Genomic DNA, 22,928 nt, shown 5'->3' with positions numbered 1-22,928 from the left:
TGCATTTTCTGGATGTGTCTCCCTCCATGTTGGTAACAGGGGACCTATGTTGGTGTCTAATTAGCAAGGTCTCAGAGTTCTCTGTGATAAAACAAGGGCACATACATTAAAATGGCATGCTTTAGAAACATTTAAATGCGTAGCTTTCGCAAAAACCTTTTTTGGGATGTTCACCTATTCCTCCCTCAAATATAATTGGGAAGACTTAGTTCTCCCAAGATCAAAGTCAAGGCTATCATCGGCAGGAAGCGCATTGGATTCTGCTTCTTTGCTAAGGTGATCTAGCAAAAGTATGACCTTGTTGGATTCCTGCTAAATATCGTTTTTTACAACTCTGATAGAATCAATTATGGCCCATTCATTTACTCATTTGGTAATATTTACTGAGCCTCTACTATGTGTCAGGCAATGGTAATTCAACTGTGAAACAGGTAGACATGGTCCCGCTTCTTGGGGACTTAGAGTCTAGTGAAGGATACTGGTGGGGGTTTAAATATAATGTGGTAAATGCAAAGAGAGGGGAAGGAGGGCACTTCCATCTGTTTCAGGATATGGGATGGATGATCAAAGGTAGTTTCCTACGGGAAGACTTTCTCAGCAGTCAAATTGGTAATTTTAAATTTGCTGTTATATGTACTTACTGATAGAGCAGAGGTTAATAATTTAGGAAAATTTTACATCTCAATGAATTACCTGCATATTGGAGAACTCCTTAGATTGGGTTTCAGGAACTGTCGAGCTGTAATTAAGCCCATAATCTTCTACCCAGAGGAATTTCTCTATAGAATTTGAGCCAGAGACAAGATGAGTCAGCCACGAAGACAACTATGGTCTTAATCACCTCAGAGCAGGAAACTGTCGCCTATGTTATAGCTCTTACACCGACTTAGTGTTTGAGTCTCCTAATGCCCCTTCAAGATAAGCAGGACTCATATGATGGTCCCCTAACACAGTCCCTGGTAACCACAGGGTGCTGGACACACAATTGGGGCTCAGTAAACATTTGGCAAGGAAGGGGCTCCTCATTTTATAAATGAATAAATGGAGGCTTGGATAAGTGAAAAGACTTGCTCAAGACCATACAGTAAATAGTGGCAGGGATGGAGTGATTCGGTTTTCTAAGTCCCAATCTCTTATACCAAACCACTTCCCAGGAGTGTAGGATGTCAGGGCAAGATGTGACCAGGTGAGGCAGCAAAGACAGGCTCTCAGTGTCCTGGAGGCTGGTTATGGTTACAGAAGTGGGATTCAGACTCTTTAAGTCTTGCTATCCCCCGGGATTGCAAATCAGTGCCTTCTGTTCTCACTAATGTCTCTGGGGACAAAATAATTGCATATTTAGCCTATGCTGTGTTACTTGGCCGATCCAGAGGCCACAAAGGCAATGAAGACACTTTCCCAGGGCAAGCTATAGAAGGATGGTTTCAGGCAAGCTAGACAGACCCCTGTCTTTCCTGACACACAGCTCAACTGTCAAGAACATGGCATAAATTCCAGGGGTCTGCAGTTTCCAAGTCACTGAGGGATCTGAGAACAGAGGGGGAACAGTGTGGTGTAGTACAAACAAGATAGATATTGGGGGTCAGGCACAACTGATTCCAATCCAGCTCTATCAGCCCTAAACTTGCCCAAGTTACTCAATCAAGTCTCGGTTATCCTATCTGTAAAATGGGGGATTTACATAGTGAGCATTTCATACATGTTAGTTATTCATTCATTTTATGGACAAAGGAACCTAAGACTGAGAAAGGCTAAATAACTTTCCTAAGGTGAAGTCAATGGCAGAGCCTGCCCTTGAACCCTCGTTCTTTCACTCCACAGTCAATGCGCTGAAACCACCATATTATATCACCTTCATAGCACCTGCCTCTCGAGGCGTGAGCATGAGGTCAAGTGCTTTGCACTGTGCAAGTGTGTACGTTTCAGTAACTGGCAGTGATTATTGTTAGAGACAGAAGCTCAACAGAGCCGAAATGCTGTTTGGTGGTTGAATCACCCATGGACCCCCATTGTGACAGGGACCCCAGTTTACAGGTAAATCTTTCAGCTCCATTTATACATATAGACAGCAGTGTCGACTCCGAGTGTGAGAGATGATGACGGTGGTGGTGATGGTTAGTGACTAGAAAAGAAACATGACTTCATTAATAAAAACTTCAAATAGAAGACGCTCAGTGCAATGGAGCAGTGAGAATGGCTCTCCTGCTGAACATACCTTTCTTGTCAGTTTTCAGACATATGATCATCCTCTAGGATTCCTGATCTTGCCTGGAAAGAAATAGCTGAGAACGTTCAAGCTCTGTAGCCCAAGTGTCGAGGAGGGCGTTGCTTATCGTAAGGCAGAGATAAAAATAAAACGACCCTCTCAAGGCAGTGGTGACTACCCACAGTTTACTAGGGAGTCAGTAAAAACCTCATTTTTCATACTAGCATTCAAGCGCTGACCTTTAAAATCACCACATCTGGGGAGAAGGTGTGATTTGATGCAGAACATTTTAGGGCATGCCAAAAAATGAATGGCCAGGAATGCACTCATCAGTTTTCTTCTCCTTCAAGGAGCTCAGAATTGCTTAGGTCATAAAAGTCAGTTCTTGGGCACTTCTGAATCTATAGCATTTGCTTAAGTAGGTCTTCTGTGCAAAGTAGATTAAGCACATATATAAAAATGGAATGCTAATCCATGCACCTGGTATGAAATTATGGGCGTGTGTGCGTGCGTGTGTCCTCAGAGGGAAGTTTAGCCATTTCAAGGTGCTTAATTATATAACTTCAGCAAAGGGTCGTTTGAAAGAAGATGGGATTGTTTTAAAAGAAGAGACACACTATGTGAATTGTTTTGTTATGGAGATGTCGCATTGAGGTTTGTGTACTACATCTAGGGTCCAAGGAATAATACTGATGAATAGAAAACCAGCTTTTGATTTGTGAAACTCAAAGTACCTGCAGGTCCAGAAGGCATTAGCAAGAAGCCTATTTGTATTCATAATACCCTTTTTAAAGAGCCACAGAATTATGTGGAAGACAGAATTGGAAGAATGGTCATCGCACAAATTCATCTCCAGGTGAAATAGCGTTTGTCTGATCTTTTGTGTCATCATCTGCTCAATGAAGGTCTGGGCAGTGATGCCGACAGAAATTCCTCGTGGCTGCTAATTCTGAGCAGCCTGGGCCGTGAGGCACTTCAGGGCCTGGATCTATCACAGTCAGACTTCACTATACCTTGACCGAGCCGTGAGCATTTTCCCTGGTTAGTCTCCAGCTGGCTCCCATGTTCAGAAACAGCAAACTGAAAATCCCCGCCCCCCCTCCCCCCCATGTTCTGATGAGGATCCAGATGTCAGAATCAGTGGGTTTTCAGAGTCGCAGCTTGTAGTAATGAAGGAGGCTAGAAGCCACTTAACCACAGACGGCTGAGCTTCCACAGGAGATACCTGCCAATCAACCTCCTGGTTCCTGACAGCCCCAGAGGAGGCCGGCTCCTGCCTTCTTCCTGCATGGAGGGTATTGGCTGCTATTGAGGTGGCCAATGAGAGAGAGGTCAAGGCACAGATGTATTTCTGAAGCCCTAAGTGAAAACTGATTTGATGGGTACAGTAGAAAGGTTTTCATCTTTTCAGAGCCTGTAATATTAGAAAATTTGCTGATGGTAATAACTACGGGTCTGGAATATCAGCATTGACCCTGTTGTCTTGGGCCACTGGGAAACTCTTCTTGTTTAACCATTTCCCCCCTTCCTTCAATATTTGCAGAGTATCTGCCACATGTCAGGCAGGGTGCTATCAACCAGACATTAAACAATAACAAAAAAAACCAAGTCTAACATTGTCCCTGACCTCAGGGAGTTCAGAGTCTGGTGGGGAGAGAGGCAAGAAGACAGGAGATTTCAGTTTGGATCCACAGGCTAAACCAAAGGTGAGAGGAGGACCACCTACCCTGGTGCACAGGCAGGGATTGGGCAAAGGTGACAGTCAGTGACAAGAGCACTCCAGGCAGAAGGAAGCTGTGTGCAAAGGCCTAGGTGGGAAGCTGAAGAGAGCGCCGTCAGCTGCACAGTTGCAAATAGTCTGTGAGTGGTGGGCAGTAGGGAGGAGAGGCTGAGAGATAGGTCTGGAGGAGGGAGGGGCTAGGTCCTGGTATTATAGGCAGTGGGAAGGGCACCAGGTGTCTGACCGGTGGGGTCAGACCAAACCTGGATTCAGCAACATTGGTACTTGGGTTCTGGCTGGGAAAGAATTCAGAGCAAGGCCCAAACTGTAAGAGAACATTTATTGGGTAAATTATGCAGGTAGAAAAAGTAATTCCTAGAAGAAATGGGCTTAGGACACAAGTTATAGAGGTAAAGGAAGGGCCCTTGGAGCTTGGGAGGAGGAAGCTGAAGGTAACGTGTGGGTGGGGGTGGGAGAGCACACTGGGTCCTCTGTCCTAAAGATTTTAAGGACAGAGATTTTAGGGGAGGTCCTAGGGAAAGTTCCTAACAGAATATTCAGCAGTTTTCCAGGTGTATCTTTTCAGGGTTGTGGTCTCCACTGATTGATTGGCCTGCATCAGGGCAGAGGGTCATTATTCAATGCACGCATCAGTTCTGACCTCAGCAGTGGCTGGTTTTGTTGCTTATCTGGGCCTGGAGCTGAAATACAATTGAGGCATAGATGTTATTTCTAGGGAGGAAAGGTCAAGGGGTCCAAACCTCATGGAGTGATATGCTAGGGGCGGAAAAGTCACCCTGGGGGGCAAGTCTTCTCACCCTACAATTGATTGTCTATTGCTAGGCCCCTGGGACTTTCCATGCTGGCAACCTTCTATACCTGGCCCATCGTCCTTGCTCTGCTCATGTCTATCTAACTGCCTACAACAATGGAGGGTCTTTTCTGCCATATGAAGAAGCTTGGACCTTTACTCTAGGGACTTGGGGACAGTAAAGTTTTGTGATTGGCATTGTGACCTGCCGTTGAGCCCTGGGGATGAAGTGTCTTGCAGTGGGTCTTGTCAGGGTTTTAGAGGTGGACCAACTGCTGGGTGTCACTGATGGTAAGTGTTTGTTACTCCTGTTAGTCCATGAGTGGGAGGAAGAGAATGAGGGATATTTCTTTTTTTCCCTTCTAGATTAAAAAAAAAATGCCATAAAAACTAGTAAATATTAAATGATAATAAGTCAGGTGGTCTCCTTTGAAATTGAAAATGCTCTCAGATAAGCTGAAGAAGGGGCAATAAAACTGAAATGGCCGGAGGGCATTTAAACAAAATCCATTTGTTCTTGAAAGCAACCTGAAAGATATAGGAAAGAGTATTAAGAACCACAGAGAAACCCCGACTAACACAGTACTGCTGGAAATTGCCTATGTCGATGTATTCTTCAATAAAAGTTGTTTTCTGCTGACGCTTTTTTTTTCTCCTATGGACGATCCTCTTATATTTGATGATCAATTTTCCACAAGGTTTGCCATAATGTTTCCTCAGAGCTTAGGTTTTTACATTTTAATTCACTTGATGGCTGTTCTTAACCTAAGACAATAGATGCTGTTTGCACAATTCAGGTCATTGTTTTCTAGCTGACAAGACAAGTTGCTCAAATTCCAGCCCTCTTCTTTTTCTCTACTTGTTTTTGTCTGTCTTGCTTTGAGGAGAATCACTGTCCAGAGAGGCAGTCTGGGCCAGTTCAAGTGGAGCTTGATGGGATATCCCATCATTTGACTTACCTCTACCTCCCCATGATGCACACTTAGGGCTCTCTTACATCACCTCCTCCCCCAACCCCTTCACCTTATTATTTCCAGTCACTTTCCCTCTTTCCAAAGCCCTCCCAACATTCCTTTTATCTGTCAAAGTCCAACACAAGCTTCATCATCTTTGTGTTCTGAGGCTGATAAGCATACTGTGATTTCAAGACAGAGAAGTTTGTTGTGGGGTAAAAAGAGCAGCGTTCAATTATTAGTGTTATATTATAAGACTCTGGTCTTCCCACCCATAATGGCAGGTTTTCCCGAGCATAGAACCATATCTTTTGGTACTTTTGTAATCTTAACTAGAGCTGAGCACAGAATTTAATAAATGTAAATTTAAAATATATTTTGAATATGTTGTGAGTTGGCAAGAGGTATGGTGATTTTTATTTAGAGGCTCATGGTAAAATACGAGTCTAGATATCTAGGCGTAGCTGCAGTGGCTCAAGGCATTCAGACGGGGGGACCTGGAATCCGTGCAGTGACGGGCCCCCATATCTGCGAACACACGAGGAGGGGCTTCCTTGTGCTCAGGGGAGGCTCCGAGAGTGGGGGGATGGTCTGTGGTGACAGAGCAGCTGCAGCCCTAGGCCTGCAGATGACGTGTCTTTCAGCATTTCTTACACTCTGATTTCACACTGGACTAGCACAGGGAAAAATCATGAAGCAGGCAAACTCTCCCTTACTGCTCCCCCTCTAAGCCCATCCCAGAGAGCTTTCCTGGCCAGGAACCCTTGTTCTGCTGCAAATAACGCGTGGGGGTCATTATTGCACCTAATGTGATCTGGCTTCATGTGTGACTCTTGGGAGTATTTGCAGTTTACATAGTCAGTGTGGTGAAGGCCAGGGAAGGGGGACTTGCATGACTCTAAAGGTTATATAGTTATTCCCTGGCCTCAGGGAGTGGGGAGAAGTGGGAGGCAAAAGGACCCTTTAAGAGGAATTGGAACAGTACATTTCTTTTCCATCAAGAGTTCTTTGAAAAAAAAACACAACACACCAAAAACCTGTTCCTCTCTTTACCTGGAATATGTGTCTTAGCCAAAGCTTCAGGTACCTCACACCAAACATAAGAAGGACGTTGCATTGTGAGCTTCTGTACGTCACCATGTGGGGCCAGTGGTGCTGCGTTGGTGTGTTCAGTCTCTAGGGACTGTGTTCGCTCAAGCCCGCTCATCGGGACCGCTCATTTGGCTCGCCGGAACTGCTGCAGAGGTGCTGTGCTCCCGGCAGTGACCTGACGGTGGCAGCATTGGGCGACCTATCGCATTCCCTCCGCACCTGCTCTGTGGAAGCAGGGCCAGCAGCCTGCTCCACAGCAGGGTCTGGGTTTCCGACTGCCACTCAGACTTTCCTCTGCTTAATGACTCTGTGTATGCGAACGGCTCTGCTTTCTTTCTGTGGAAGAGGTCCAGTCTGTCATTCCTGTTTTGGTTTTCGGCTAATGATTATATGTAATTATATTCAAATGAAATATTTATAAATAATTACATATAATTAGTGGTATGTAAATCTCGGAATTCATGAACTTCAGCTTTGATGAAAGGTAACCTTCAATTTGGGAGGTGCTACCCTTAGTATTATTATTTGTTTCTGTTTAAAGGACATTAGTGGCCAAGAATCTGTAATTCTCTTTTACTGGTTTTATAAGGCTCGAGGGTTTTTTTTGTTGTTGTTATTTGTTTTTTAAATAATAGGTAGGCGAATTATTTGGTAAATCTCTAGGGGATATATTATAGATCCACATCTGGAGAATTCTCTGAGGAAAACAAATGATAGTTTCTTAACTGTTTCAGAAGCAATTAGTTCTCCTTGAATTCTGAAAGGCCGTCAAGGGGTCACCCAGTTCAATGCTACACGGGCCTTGCATTTAACACAGTGGTGGGCAAACCGTAGCTCGCGAGCCACATGCGGCTCTTTGGCCCCTTGAGTGTGGCTCTTCCACAAAATACCACGTGGGGGCGTGCACGTACAGTGCGATTGAAACTTCGTGGCCCATGCGCAGAAGTCGGTTTTCAGCCTGGGCGAGTCTATTTTGAAGAAGTGGCATTAGAAGAAGTGGGGGGTGTTGGTCTGTCGGGCAACGGGAGGCGCGGTGCAGGCATACCCTAATTAAGTTAATAACAATGTACCTACCTATATAGTTTAAGTTTAAAAAATTTGGCTCTCAAAAGAAATTTCAGCCCTAACCGGTTTGGCTCAGTGGATGGAGCGTCAGCCTGCGGACTGAAGGGTCCCAGGTTCGATTCCGGTCAAGGGCATGTTCCTTGGTGGTGGGCACATCCCCAGTAGGGTGTGTGCAGGAGGCAGCTGATTGATGTTTCTCTCTCATCGATGTTTCTAGCTCTCTATCCTTCTCCCTGCCTCTCTGTAAAAAAAAATCAATAAAATATATTAAAAAAAGAGAAAGAAATGTCAATCATTGTACTGTTGATATTTGGCTCTGTTGACTAATGAGTTTGCCGACCACTGATTTAACATCAGACGAAAGAAATGTGCAGTCGCCCTCTTCCCCATTAGGACCATGACCAACCAGGGCAGCCTGCATTTTGAGGGCTTTATTGCTACTGGAAACAGACAAAGAAAATTATTCTGAGCCAATCCGTCATTGAAATGTTGCCAACAGCAAAGGTTCAGGTACATTTTACCATTTCTCTTTACCTGGTAGCCACATGTGGAGCTAAAATGGAAAACTGTCTCAGAGCAAAAGGTCTTAATTCTACGGGGAGAGCGGGCTGTGGAAGCAGCATGTAGGTACCTTTCATGGTTGAGGACAATAGGAGACCAAAGGGAAAGGCGGGTAAAAGAAAAGAGCAGACGGAGCTGTGTAAGGTCAGGGTTTCTGGAAGGACCCCCAGAAGAGATCTGGGGCCCGAGAGTGTTCCTAGTGATGGGAAGAGAACACACTCTCTCCTCTGAGATTCCCTGATTCTAGAAGCACGAGGACTAAAGACACACGGATAGGTGTAGCTTTGAATCTTTAGTGGAGTTGATGCAGACCTTTTAATTTCTCTTAAAATTAGATGGGATGCCAAATCCTTCTGAAGACTGTGTGCACAGTGCACCATGTTTTCTCGGGCTCCCTCAGCCTGTTTTGGTTTAGGCCATAACCATGAGCATGCATTATGTATGCAATGATGTAGCATAAGGAAAATGGAAGATGCTCTTTTTTTAAAAACTATATTTCTTTATTGATTTCAGAGAGGAAGGGAGAGGGAGAGAGAGCTAGAAACATCCATGATGAGAGAGAATAATTGATCGGCTGCCTCCTGCACATCCCCTACTGGGGATCGAGCCTACAACCTGGCATGTGTCCTTGGCTGGAATCGAACCTGGGACCCTTCAATCCGCAGGCTGACGCTCTATCCACTGAGCCAAACCAGCCAGGGCAGAAGATGCTCTTAACAGGTTGACCTAAAGGCTCCTGTAACTGGCTCCATATGTGTATTTTGGAGGCTTTAGAACATGATAGCACATTTTTTATTTTATTTTACAAATACTTCTGTATGCAGTGTTAAGGTTCCAAGGATTTCACATCATGTGCAATATACATTAGAGAAGTCATCTTAAAGACACACTAAGAAGACGTTATGAGATTCTAATTTTCCTGTTTGACTTTTATTTCTCCATTTTTTTGGTTGTCAGGGAAAATCATGCATTTATTAATCTTTTACCTAGAAACTTTAAAATACTGAGCTCTAGATCTCTTAAATGTCACCATGTAGACTGGTCCTGGGTAAATCACTTAATCTCATTAAAGTTGAGTTTCCTTTTGATAAAATAGGAGGCTGAACTTTCAGTCTTCTTGTTATATGAGTCTATATGATCGTTTCTCTTCATTGTACCCAGTATTGTGCAATCTGACACATTACATGATTTTACTTATATAGCATATTCTACCTGAAATTATCCTGTGTATTTTAACTTTTCAAAACATATTCACATCTCTTATTTTGGTTCTTCTCATGAGAGGCCTATGTGATATTGCCTTCTCCCAACCCCCTGCGACCCCTCGCCCAAGTAAGTCTATTCAAGTCACTCCACTCCCTCGTCTCTTGGCTCCTGCTTCCTTCTGTCAGCGGTTCTCAACCTGTGGGTCGCGAACAATGAAAATACATCCTGCATATCAGATATTTACATTACGATTCATAACAGTAGCAAAATTACAGTTATGAAGCAGCAACGAAAATAATTTTATGGTTGCGGGTCACCACAACATGAGGAACTGTATTAAAGGGTCGCGGCATTAGGAAGGTTAAGAATCTAACTGGTCTCTTTGCTTTCACTCTTGCCCCTCTGCAATCTATTCTTTACCCAGCACCAGCATGATCGTTTGAAAACTAAATTAGAGCATCTCTCTCCAGGCCTAAAACCTTTCAATGACTTCCCATTGTCCTTCGCAATACAAGTCTATTCCCGCCACAGGGCCTTTGCACTTCCTCTGCTGGGAATACTCTTCCCTAGACCAAGTGTGGGAAACCTTTTTCTGCCAAGGGCCATCTGGATATTTATAACATTGTTGGAGGGCCATACAAAATTATCAGCTTAAAAATTAGTCTGCTATATTTGGTTAAACACTTAATTAACTCACCCCTGAGGCCTTGGCAGGGCCAGACCAAGGGATTTTGCGGGCCTTACACGGCTTGAATGTGCTCCATTCCTGCCCTAGATCTTTGCACAAAAGGCTGTTTTCCAAGCAGGTTTCAGTTTAAATATTTCTCCCTCAGGGAGGCCTCCCCTGACCTCTCCACCTAAAATAGCCATGTCTTTTGCTTAATATCTGACACATTACATGGTTTTATTTATATAGCATATTCTACCTGAAATTACCCTGCGTATTGATTTTTGTGGTTGTTATTGTTGCCTGTCTCATCTCAGCATAGCATATATGCTTTATGGCAGAGGTCCTCAAACTTTTTAAACAGGGGGCCAGTTCACTGTCCCTCAGACATTCCACACATGCGCACTGTGGGCCCGGGACGAGTCGGCTGCTAAGCAGGACAGGCAGCGGCGGCAAAAACACCCTGCAGGCCGGATAAATGTTTTCAGCGGGCCACATGTGGTCCGCGGGCCGTAGTTTGAGGACCCCTGCTTTATGGGGAGGGGGACTTTGTTGCTTTGTTCATTGCATATCCTTAACAGCTAAAGCAGAGTCTGGCATGTAGGTACTCAAGGAGTGTGTATAGAATAAATGAATGAATGAATGGATGCCATGGGCAGAAAAACTATATGCTAGAGAGGTTGTGGTCACATAACTAATTAAAAGCAGGGCTCACACTTGAATGCAGGCCTCATTATGTTTCTTTCCTTCAGGTCATACCGCCACACAACAAGCCTAATTAACTTAGAGATAATTCGCCAAATATTTATGGAGCTCTTACTGTGTTTTAGACACTATTCCATATTAATGGTTCTCAACCAAGAGTGATGTTGCTCCTGTGGGAACATATTTCAATGTCTAGTGACATTTCTGGTGGTTATAACTGGGGTGGGGGTGCTACTGGCATCTAGTGAGTAGAGGCCCGTAAACATTCCATCATATGCAGGACACCCACCCACCCACCCATCCATCCAATAGAGAATTATTCAGCCTAACCTGTCAGTAGTGCTGAGCTGGGGAAACCCTGTTCTCGGTGAACAGACAGATCCCTGTTCTCATGGAGTTTATAATCTAGGGTGGGGAGACAGATGACAAATGGTACAGACCAAACATAAATAAAGTGAAGACCATGTCAGAACAGTGGTGTGATGGGAAAGAAAGAAAAGTCAGAACACAGGAGGGTGATGGGGGTAGGAAGGGCTATCATCTTAGCTTTCTTGGGAAGTGAACCAGGAAAAGAAAATGTGCTTCTAGAGGTTCAGCTCCATGACCTGGACTGACCGGTCATTTGGGTCCAGCCCAGAGCTGCCGGGCATTAGCCCATGCAACTTCAGATCATCCTCACACTGAAGAAACAGAAAACCTTCCTGAACCAAGGGGCACGTTAACCTCCAAATAAAAATAGAGCAACTGGCATGGGCTAGAAATATTATTTTCTGCCCCTTTCAGGAGTGTTGAAATTCTCTTTCTCAGCACCTTCAGCACCCTGTCATCACTAATGCAGGATGGTGTTAATTTGATGCAAGTTTTATTGCTCATTGTCAGCTTCTCACTTTTTTCTCAAAGCAAAAATAGTGTGGTTTCAGCTTCTCTCAAGAGCATTGTGAGTTTTTGGTTGTACAGAGGTTCCTGTCTGTCTAGGTTAATTTCCTCAACTCAACAGAAACAATTGTAGATTTTAATATCTCGGGAAAGCTGTAGTAGTTGGTGCTGATATACTGCAGGTCAATGAAATGGTTCTTACTATATATATTTAAATATATATATGTGTATATACACTTAAGTTATCACTAAAAATCATACTAAAATTGTGGTTTTGGTAATTTGGTTGGCATGTACTTGCTTTATTGGTCTCTCTCTTGTTTCTTTACCAATCATTGGCATCCCGAAGGTACTCAACAAATGTTTGTTGAATTAATAAACTGCAAACATCAGTTTGGGATCACTAGATTCTATATTATGTTTTCACATATGCATGAACTTATTAGTATCACTAAAACACAACCTAGTAAACATAATAGCATGTTCTTACAACATTATCATGATAACATATTCATTTATTTTGTAAATCTTTTTTTTACTTTTAAAATTATTGCATGGGATCTGATTTGACTCACAGGGTTTCTGAATCTAGCAAGCATAAGACTTCTAGTGGTTGATACCTTTTCTGTATACCTTTAACCTAGGAAAGGATTATTAAACAAGAAAGTAGATTTCAATAAATATTTTTTATTGTAAATTGACATGGTTGAAGAAATTATGCACTGCGCACCATTTTATTCTAAGAAAGAACTTGTTGACCAGTTTACTGGATGTGTGTTGATTTTTTTTTTTTTTTTCAGTGCTATTTCTTTACAATTGAGTTTGGCCTTTGCAAGCAAGAAGGGCAACTGCGGGCATATGGAGCAGGACTGCTTTCTTCCATTGGAGAATTAAAGGTATGAAGCTGTGAACGAAAGTATCCTTCCCAAGCAAACTGGTTCAAGGTCATGGAAAATATTGATTTGTTTGTCTGTGCATTTCTACTTGCAGATACTCCATAAATATTTAACACAGAGGAGTTGGCACCTCAACGTGGGTGCTAACCTAACTTTTTGCACTTCCGAAAATGGGTCATGCCTTTCTGGGTTTGTGGTGTGACTCAAATGGATGAGCAGCTATGTGCACAATCACAGGAATGACAAATGTGTGCTAAAACGTTGGCGAACAAATGGCTGCCCTAAGTTTAGTGCTGCAAAGCGGGCAGTGAGCTAGCAGTGCTCCCACTGATGGACACTTGCTTGTTAGGGTGCCTTGGCTGCTCTCACTTCTGTCACCCCCATGGCTCCCCCAGACTCCTTGGCATTTATTCCCAAAGGGGAATTTGACGTTATTTTAACTTCTTCAAAGTTAATGTGTATTAAAACATATGTGGAACATATATAATTTAGAAAAAGACTAAATAAACATATGGTTATTTTACTGAGTAGTATCTAAAATGTATAATGCTGCCTAAGGAATGCTACTTTTTTTTTGGCCTTAAAATACAGTAAATTATCATTTATTCAGAAATGTTGGGCCCTGGGGCATCTGGTAATTTAAATATTCCGGTTCTTTCAGAATTACTATCTATACCATTGGGGGTGAGTAAGTTTTGATGAATTTAGAATGAGATGTGCAATATAATCTAGAAATGGTACTGAAAATAATCTTTCTTTGATTATTCAGACTAAAATCAGGATTATGGACTATCTTAGGGTTTTGATTTTGAGTATTGATTATCCTTATATAATTAGGAAATATATGATAATTGGAAGTGTTTGGTTGTTTCTGTTATTGAAAGATGCAATTTAACTATAATTTTATCAAGCCCTCTCAGTTTATGACCCCATTCCTTCATCCTTCAAACGTTTGGTTGAGCACCTCCTATGTACCCTGTACGGTGCCAGTCACTGGAAGGTACAAACACAAATAATGAGGAAGAATAAGAATAAGAAGAAAATGACAACTACCTCAATGGACACTTAAATAGACCTTAGTGTTTTAGACACTTTAGCCATACAAACCCATTTAATTCTCATAGCAACATAATGAGGTAAGCATTACAGATGAGAAAACTGAGGTATAAAGATGTTAAGGAACTTGCCCAAGGTCACACAGCTAATACGTGTTGGAGCTGGATGCAACCACGTCCAGGCAGTCTGGGCTCCAGACTCTGAACCCTTAACCATGAGGCTACACTGCCTGGGACCCCTGTTATTAAGGAGTTTACATTCTAGTGCAAGAGATACCCAATCAGATAATACAGACAGTGTGGCCAATGGGCCTGCACGGAGGGGGCCATGCCTGGAAAGCCTTCCTGAGAAGGGCCCAGCCGCCCAAGCTGATTCCTGAGGAACAGAAAGGGTGAATACGAGGAGGATGAGATACCACAGATCAGCCAGCGGACAGTAGAGTGTGTGCTCTCGCCAAGCCTGCCCCATTTAGGGAGCGGCCTGAGGCTTGGCATGGCTGGAATTGAGGGTAATATTTAGCATAACAAAAGCCTGATGTAATGTGGTGAAATATTTTTTTTACTAAATTCTCAACAAAAATAATCCATTTGGGGTTGATCTCAGCGCAGTGGCCGGAGCCCACAGCAATAGTATGATGTCATATACCTGAAAGACTTAGGCCTTCTACAGAGTGCTTTTTTGATTTCCCCGAAAAAAGATGAGCCAGAAAACCACGTAGCTCTTGAGCTACATCTATTTACATTCTCCTCAGAGGGTTTATAAATCACGCCAGAAACAAAAGAAACAAATCTCTCTTATTGCCTCAACTTTCGACAGGGTCCTCTGATCTGGTTAATGAGGCATGCGTAGGCAGCATTGGAGTGAATCTGTTGTTTTTGTTACTATTGGTGTGGATGGAACCGTCTGGAAATGGAAATCAGCCAGAAACATGTACACCGACGAAGGGCATTGTCAGCCATGAATCTTCCTGTTCTGGTCCATCACCTCTGGTCATTAGCATTCTTCCATTCTCAAATTTCAACACTCCAACATCCCTATGATTGCTACTTTGGACCATTTTTACAATTCAGGCATTCTTTCTACAAGAAAAATCCTCTGATAGTGCACAGAGAATACATAACGTGATGCAGATGCTCTCGTAGCAGCCCTCCCTCACCCCATCCCTGCCCACTCTGCACCGTGCACAACCCTCCCACACACTTCTCAACACTTCAGTCTAACTTTTACTTAGATGATCCATCCTAGCCCTTGATCTAAGTAGGGGTACTTTATTAATAGCATTATAATAATTCCAATGTAAACACGCTTACAGTTTGGGATCCAGTTACCTTATGTGGTAAAATATTTTTGTGATCCAACTGCAGCCCAATGTAGGTCCTAAGTTGTTGGAAGTTTTGGTGTAATCTTTACAACTTTTACATAAACATATACAACTCACCTTCTCTGCTTGAATAGACACGTTTTAAACTTTGTGCTTTAAGAGGCTAGATTTTACTGGGCATAGATGTTGCACTTCAGAATTGAGCAAGTATTTCCAAGTGGTATATCTATGGTTTGGAGGATAACTTTCATTATTCTGTCTTATTTTTTTGATAACAACATTTCCTTTTTTTCTTTTACAATTTTGATAATGCTTATTTTTAATCTTTAAAGACAGAAACAAAAATATGAAAAAGCTTGTAAAAGTTAACATTAATCTGATAGCCATAAAGGCTGATTTTTTTTTTTTTTTTTAAATTTCAGCAATGGTTCATCTTCTTTTGTTCTAGTTATCTGTTTTGTCATGAGCTTTCAGAAAGTCTAAAAGTTTGTTTATCAGAGAAAGATAAGTACCGTATGACTTCACTATCATGTGGAATTTAATGAACTACCAAGCAAAATAGAAACAGACTCATAGACAGAGAGCAAGTGGGCAGCTCTGGTGGGGTGAGGTGTTAGTGTGGTAGAGGGATTAAGCAAAAAAGTGAAAAAACGAGAGAGAACTTATGGACATGAACAACAGTGTGGTGATTGTGGGGGAGGGGGAGGAGGTTGGGTGGAGGTGAAGAGGCATAGAGGGGATAAAAGGTGATGCAAAAAAAAGTGTGTTTAAGTAGGGCCTTTTCTTACCATCATCACTTTGGAGAGCAGTTAATGTCAGCTAAATCACCTGGAAAACTGATTTAAAAACAGGTTGAAAATAGGATAATTGACTGCCATTCACCCACAGTCTAGCATGTGTCTTTCCTTTCATGCCCTTTTCCCCCCTCTTTATCCCAGAGTATAAATACATCTGTTCTGATTTGCAGGTTTTGATAAAGCTGATAGTTTAAATTTTTCAATAATTATTATTTTGGCTTTGGTTTTAGGATATCATTGCACAGTAAATTTATTGTACTGCTTTTAAAAAATATATATTTTTTTATTGATTTCAGAGAGGAAGGGGGGGGGAGAGAGAGAGAGAGAGAGAGAGGAGAGAGAGAAACATCAATGATGAGAATCACTGATCAGCTGCCTCCTGCACACCCCACACTGGGGATCGAGCCTGCAACCCTGTATATGCCCTGACCAGGAATTGAATGGTGACCTCCTGGTTCATAGGTCGATGCTCAACCACTGAGCCATGCCGGCCGGGCTGTACTGCTTTTTATAGCTGTTAATCAGCATTCACAGAACAGGTTCATATTTATTACAGTCATTTGTATTTACTGCCATGTACAACGACTCCGTGAGGTGGTCAGGATTACTGCCAGGCTATAGAGAAGAGGGTTCTCTGAGGTCATCTGGTATAATAGTAGGGAGAGATAGAGCTAGAGTTAGGACTCACTGCTTCTGAGCTCCCACACCTGTACCCTGCTCAGCTGGCTCACATCTCCTATCTTCTTCCTCCTTCCTTTCCCTTCCGGAAGCCGGCACTCTTAACAATAATGACAGAACAAATGCCAGAGCATTGGAAGCTGGAAACTGATCTTTGGCCTTAATGAGAGGATTGCTTGAAGAGAGAGTTGATTCCCTCACCCCTGCAGCTTATTCAAACTGACGAAACTTTCAACATCACGGACACCAAAAAAAAAAGTGTGATGCCATCACCCCCAAATTTGGCAATAGGGGTGTCAGTGCCAAATTGTGCTTGGTTGGCAGGAGGAGCATTAGAGGGAGGTTAAAAAATATAGTATACCTACATATGTGCATATACAAATGTATATATTTGTTATTCTGATGTGAGAAAAGATGATTGTAGTGTGAGTGTAAAGGCATTTACAAATTCATTTTATTCACAATCTAAGGCCAGCGTCTACCTGTAATCCCAACTTCACACTGTGCTTTCCCCAGCTTTACCCAGTCCTAATAGAGAGGGTGAGGGTCACAGGGTTTCCATCTAGAATAGTAGAGGTAATAACTCTGTGTCATTACAAAGGCAGGTGTCTGGGAGGGAGGGAGATTTTACATTGAGGAACTCAGGGCAAGCACTGCTGCAGTGCAGGGCCTGGAAGCCTCATAGCTGGGGCCATGGGTCTTTACCTGTGGGTTCCGGAGCCCTGGGGGAGAGGGGCTGGTGGTGGCAGCTGTGGCTGAATGCACACGCACACCAAACATCATCTTGAGACTAGCTGAGCGATGATAAACAAATATATCGAGCACTTCCGCTGTGCCAGGTACTTTGCATGCATTGCCTTGTTCAATTCTTACCACAGCCCTGGGTTGCGGTTACTATTCGTACAGCATTCCCATTTCCAGATGCAGACTGAAATAGGCTTACAGAGGTGGGATAAGTTGTCCAAAGTCAGGTAGGAACTTCGGGTAACAATTGGATTCTAGGAAGTTTTTGATGTTGAAAAGAGATGTTTTCATTGAAAAGGCCGGAATGGCAAATAAGTACACAAAAGCCAATTAAATAGTAAAGTCCATCTCTGCTGGGAAAGGTGGGAAGGCCATGCCAAGGCTCAGTGGGAAAGGCTGCTGTGGGCAGTTCATGCTGGCAGAGGTGGAGGGAGGGGTCGGTGGTATGAGTGCAGGCCCTGTTCAAACTGCATTGTGAGAAGAGCTTTAGAATTCATGGAGGTGCTCAAAGAGGAAACTGTGCCCCAACCTGGGGGTTTTTCACGCAGGTGATACTGTGCTTCTGGGACAGTTCTGTTTAGAATCCAGGTCTCCTGGCTCCCAGTCCTATGTCCTAGTCTTTAGCATTATGGGTAAATCCAAAACAGTCCTTTTAGAAGAGGGGAGGTGATTCTCAAGCTTTCCTGGGCTTTTAAAATGGCTTGAGAATAAAGGACTGTAAACCAGATCCTGTCAGCATTACCAGGCCCCTCTCTACAGGAAGCTGGATTAATTCTTGCAGACTTCAGCGCACCTGAGGAACACTTCAGGAAGGACTCACCACGGAGTTCCCTGGGGACATGGAGCAGTCTGGCTTGATGTTTACAGAGAACCCACTGGGCACCAAGGAGAGGGAGTGAAAGCTGTTCTCCAAGGCCCAGCAGCTGAGAGAGGGATATGGATAGTGACTGAGGAGCAAACTCAGTAGGACCTCACTCCAGTGGGCAGTGGGCAGTGGGCTTTGGAATCAACGAGACATGGCTACGTTACACTCTAGTATTCAGAACAGGGGACCTTATGGGCTGCATGGATATTCCTGGCAGTCATCACACAGGGAGTTCCCCGGCAGGTAAAGGAGACCACTTAAAGGTGTGTCACCTCTTCATTTGTCGTCCCCTTTCACTGGCTGCTCCCCCAGCTCTAGGCTCTTGTCATTCTCCAGGCTGGTCCTGGGTACCATTATCAGCCCCATGTTCCTGTCAGCCCAGGAGCAGCACTGGTCCCCTTCCCCGTGGATAGACAGGCCCTCGGCAGGTAACCAGCACACTGGACACCACAGGCTCCTGCGGGTGGGCTGCATTTTTGAGATCATAGGCCAACCAGCTGCCCGTGTTTCCCTGAATATGACACGAGGCGGTCCTGATACATATTGTCTAGTGGTCTTCCCTCAATTTATATGCTGTGAGTCCACTGACTTTTCTTAAATTCTGGGGCAGAGCACCCTGTGCCTCTGGAATTTTTCTTGGTGTCCTCTCATCCTCTTTGCCAGTTAAAAGGGCTAAACAAGCTCATCTGAGTGTCCAGCGAAGTCGTCCCATGATACATTTCTCTAAAACTACGCTGATTCCAGTCCCTAGTATTGCCTACACATTTTCTGGAGGCATTCTCTACACGGAGTGACTGTTATGGTTGTTAATTTCCTATGAAAGCATTGCAGACCCTAGTAGATGAGTTTCACCCCCTTTTTGTGCTTATCCTAGACCCAATGAAACGTCCTTCTGTTGGCTCAGCAGGGATACCCCAGGGGAGCTGTGGCTTAAATGTTCTTATAGGCTGCTCTGCTTGACTCTGCCCATGCTCCTGAATGTGGGGCTGAGAGAAAGACCAACGACACTGTGTCAGTCCCAGTCCTTCCTTTTGTATGTACTGATGGGTGGATGGGCGACGAGAGCAACACACTGAATTAAAATGCTCCCAGATATGGCTGCAAAGAAAGCAACTTCTAATTCTGAAACCGGTGGCGACCCAACAGGAGGCCTGTTCTTTGCAGAGGAGCAACCGCTCTCATAACAGGACATTTTGTTTCCTGAAGCTGAGGTTGTTTTAAAAATGTGGACAGAATTATTAGTCACGGGGAACCCAAATCCCCTGATATTCGCTGCACTGCCCTGAATCTGGCACACATGCATTTGCAGGTTTAGTGACCTTCTGCTTATGATGAAGCTGTTTGTGGGCCAAAAAAAATGAGTCCACTTCGAGATGCCCTCCGCATCCCCTGATTCACGTATGCATTGCTCTGGACAACAGAACTCGCCAGAAAGCAGATCACAGGGGAGGGCCATGTGCCCTTTCTCTTGCGTGTCAGTCCTCTGGTTCACAATTATATTTTCAAACTTAGGGAACCACAGCCTTCTCCAGGCTGCAAATCATTCCATGTGTTTTGAAATTGTTGGGGGAATGCACCAAGAATACTGAACAGGAAAGGTTTTTCAGCATTTCTCTCGGAAAACATAGCAGTTAGAGCTGGAGAAGGTGGAAGAGTGCTTTGGGTGGAATCCAGAGGCTGGAATAGAAATCACACAACCCAAGCCTCTCTGTACAGCTGAGGAAACTGAGGCCCAGGGAAGGGAAGTGATTTGCCAAGGTTACCCGGTCAGACAGCAGCAACACCTGGAGTGGAGCCCAAGTTGCCCAACTCCCAGTTCAAGGCAGTTACTGCTTCCCCTTTTCTTTCTCTCCCAACCAATTTACCCTGGAAATTAAGAGACAGAGTCTAGTGGAGTATTTATCAAAATATACTTCGCAACCACTTATGCCTGAGTCACCTTGGATGCCTTTAAAATGCAGACTTCTGGGGTTCATCCAGACCTACCAAATAAAATTGAGGCCTGGGTATCTGCATTTTCATGAGCTCCTTGGTGATTCTGTGCCCACTCCGTGTGAGAATCATTGATGCAGGGTCTATAAATAGGCAGGTGGCCCGTGGCAGGAAATGACCATGAACTTTTAGCATCACTGAACTTATCTGCAGAATCCAGTCCTTCATTGTTCCCTGCTGTTCCTCGGCCAGCCGTGTAGTGAGCCGAATGGAGCTAATGAAGGCTCAGAGAGTAATTGCCCTGGCTCTCCTATTTTCCTAATGCCTGCTCTGGGCATACCTATAAACTATTAATATTAGCTCTTTTGTTCCCACCCGGAAATATTTATCTGCTGTGTATTGCTCTGCTGTACTGGGTGGAAGGTAAATGAATGCTTTGTAAATTTTCTCAAATTGGCAGGCCCACTCTAGACTCTGTTGCTACCTGGCCTCAAAGTGTCTCTCAATGAGTCCACAAATAGTTTATTCAGAGCCCCTGTTACCTCTCCACGCAGGTAATTATTACTTCTGCCATTTAAGTGAAATTCCAGTACATTGCTTAGAGCAGTAAATTTAGGACCGTATTTATGCTACCCCTGCTTCTATTCATAGCATAGATTTAAAATTCCATTTCTGTTGGGATACAGCTCTGAACTCTTTTGCCGTGTGTATTTGGTGGATAATAAATAAAATAATACCATCACCTCATTTCTCCCCTTAAAATCAACAACACTGACAGCTACAAACCCCCCTAACGCTCAGTTGACCCCACTTCGGACTGGTCACTGAGTGGAGCTGTAAAATGATGGAGCTGGGCTGTAGAAATGTGACGTCATGGCACGTCGGAAACCTGACCGTGGCGTTTCTCGGGGCCTGCGGTGTGTTTTGCAGCACGCTCTTTCTGACAAGGCCTGTGTGAAAGCCTTTGACCCGAAGACAACGTGCCTACAGGAGTGCCTTATCACCACCTTCCAGGAGGCCTACTTTGTTTCTGAGAGTTTTGAAGAAGCCAAAGAAAAGATGAGGTAAGCTTGTTTTTTCTCCATACAGAGAAAATAAAAAAATATTTTTTTTTCTGGCTCTGTTTCTTCCCTCTAGCTATCTTGTGTACCAATGAGGGCCGATCGCATACGCTGCTGTGTCTGTTTATTTTGCAGGGATTTTGCAAAGTCAATTACCCGTCCCTTCTCAGTATACTTCAATCCCTACACACAGAGTGTTGAGATTCTGAAAGACACCAGAAGTATTGAGAACGTGGTGCAGGATCTCCGCAGCGATTTGAACACCGTGTGTGATGCCTTGAACAAAATGAACCAGTACCTGGGGATTTGATGCCCAGGACCAGTGTTGTTGCCAGCATGATCTTTTGGGTCTCAGCAGTCAATGTCATATAACACCAATAACTTTCTGTGCCGTGGCTTGGCTAGTAGGCATGCAATTATGTATATCTCTACCTGCTTGTAACTTACTGTGCTAATGTGTGGAACACCATTAAGAACCCAGTGACAGGTAACCACTCATTGTATGAAAGATTGTAATATGTTTAAATACCTTTAATCAATTCGACATCCCTGCTTGGTGTCTTTAACCAAACTGCATCTACATAAACTTTGTAGCAAATAGCCCTTTATGATTCTAGGTTTTGACCTTTTCTTTCTCAGATTTGAGCCTTTCCTCTGTGTTCATTAGATAAAATGAAAATAGCAGCGAACCTGTTTCTACTTTCCATAGAGTCAGTACTTCCACAGCATTACTTGAGATAAACACAGAATTGTATTAAACTTCTCGTCACATTAACAAGGATTCAGTATTCTGTTTCCAAAATTGTTGAGGTAACACACCAGTTGGAGTAACTTGTAGGTTGAGTATTTATACAATGGAAGGAAAGAAAGCTTTTTAGAAATGGGATAGACAGGTTGCACTGACCTTGTGGAAACGGGGTTGTGGCATGCTTCCCAAAGCATTTCGGAAGGAAACACTTCCAGAAAGGACACTAGGAAAGACTAAACAATGGGTAATAAATCTTGGGACTATTAATTTTATGCTGGAATAAAGTGAATTATCATGCTCAGGTGTTTAACCCATTTCTTTTAGAGGGCAATAAAATCAGAGAGCTTTGCTTTCAAAGATGTGGAAATTGAATCTCAGAGAGGTTAAGTGATTTGGTTGAAGTAGCATAGTTAGTTGTGCACCAACGTTTATAGCCCATTGCATATTGCTTTTGAATTGCTAAGAAGCTTACCTTGGTATATGCATATATTTATGTGTAGTCAGAGAAGGGAAACTAATGCTTATCAAAACTAATGTTCATCACTAAATTGGGATTGGTTTGAGATTTATTGCCAACAGTACAGATGTTTCCTCTCACAGGCCCACACCAAGCCAGATCTCTGGGAGTCTGTCTATGTGCCCAAAGTTTGGGCACATTCGGACAAAAAAGAGTGATAACACCACAAATCTCTGGTCATGCTTGCCATAAGAGGTGTAATCAGGTGATTAAGTGAAAAAATAAAAAATAAAAAAACCCCTGCGGAATAAGTGAATGAATTTCATCTTCTTCTGATTTCTTCAACAAGCACAATACTGTTCTCCTCATTCTGCTTTGGGTACAGAATCCTGTGTGTGTGTGTGTGTGTGTGTGGGGGGGGGGGTCAGAGGGGGGGGGAGCAGGGAGGGAGTGGGTGTGGGGGAGGAAAGGGGAGATGAGAAAAAGTAGAGAAGGAAAAGATGATGAAATG

The 22,928-nt window shown here is 43.5% G+C and overlaps 1 protein-coding gene across 1 annotated transcript in view; it reads left to right on the top strand.

Annotated features, from left to right (window-relative positions):
* The window catches only part of TPH2 (tryptophan hydroxylase 2), a 98,612-nt gene extending 76,355 nt beyond the window's left edge, over positions 1-22,257 (top strand). Inside the window, exons 9-11 of the mRNA XM_036301652.1 lie at positions 12,663-12,758; positions 21,082-21,215; positions 21,348-22,257. Of these exons, the coding sequence (XP_036157545.1) occupies positions 12,663-12,758; positions 21,082-21,215; positions 21,348-21,522 (405 nt within the window). The 3' untranslated portion in view covers positions 21,523-22,257. The remainder of the gene's footprint in view (positions 1-12,662; positions 12,759-21,081; positions 21,216-21,347) is intronic.
* The last annotated feature ends 671 nt before the right edge of the window (positions 22,258-22,928 follow it).

The sequence above is a fragment of the Myotis myotis genome, unplaced genomic scaffold (assembly GCF_014108235.1).
Source record: "Myotis myotis isolate mMyoMyo1 unplaced genomic scaffold, mMyoMyo1.p scaffold_m19_p_3, whole genome shotgun sequence".
Taxonomy (NCBI): Eukaryota; Metazoa; Chordata; class Mammalia; order Chiroptera; family Vespertilionidae; genus Myotis; species Myotis myotis.
The sequence above is the reverse complement of the archived record's forward strand: the minus strand, read 5'-3'. Positions and strand labels throughout refer to the sequence as shown.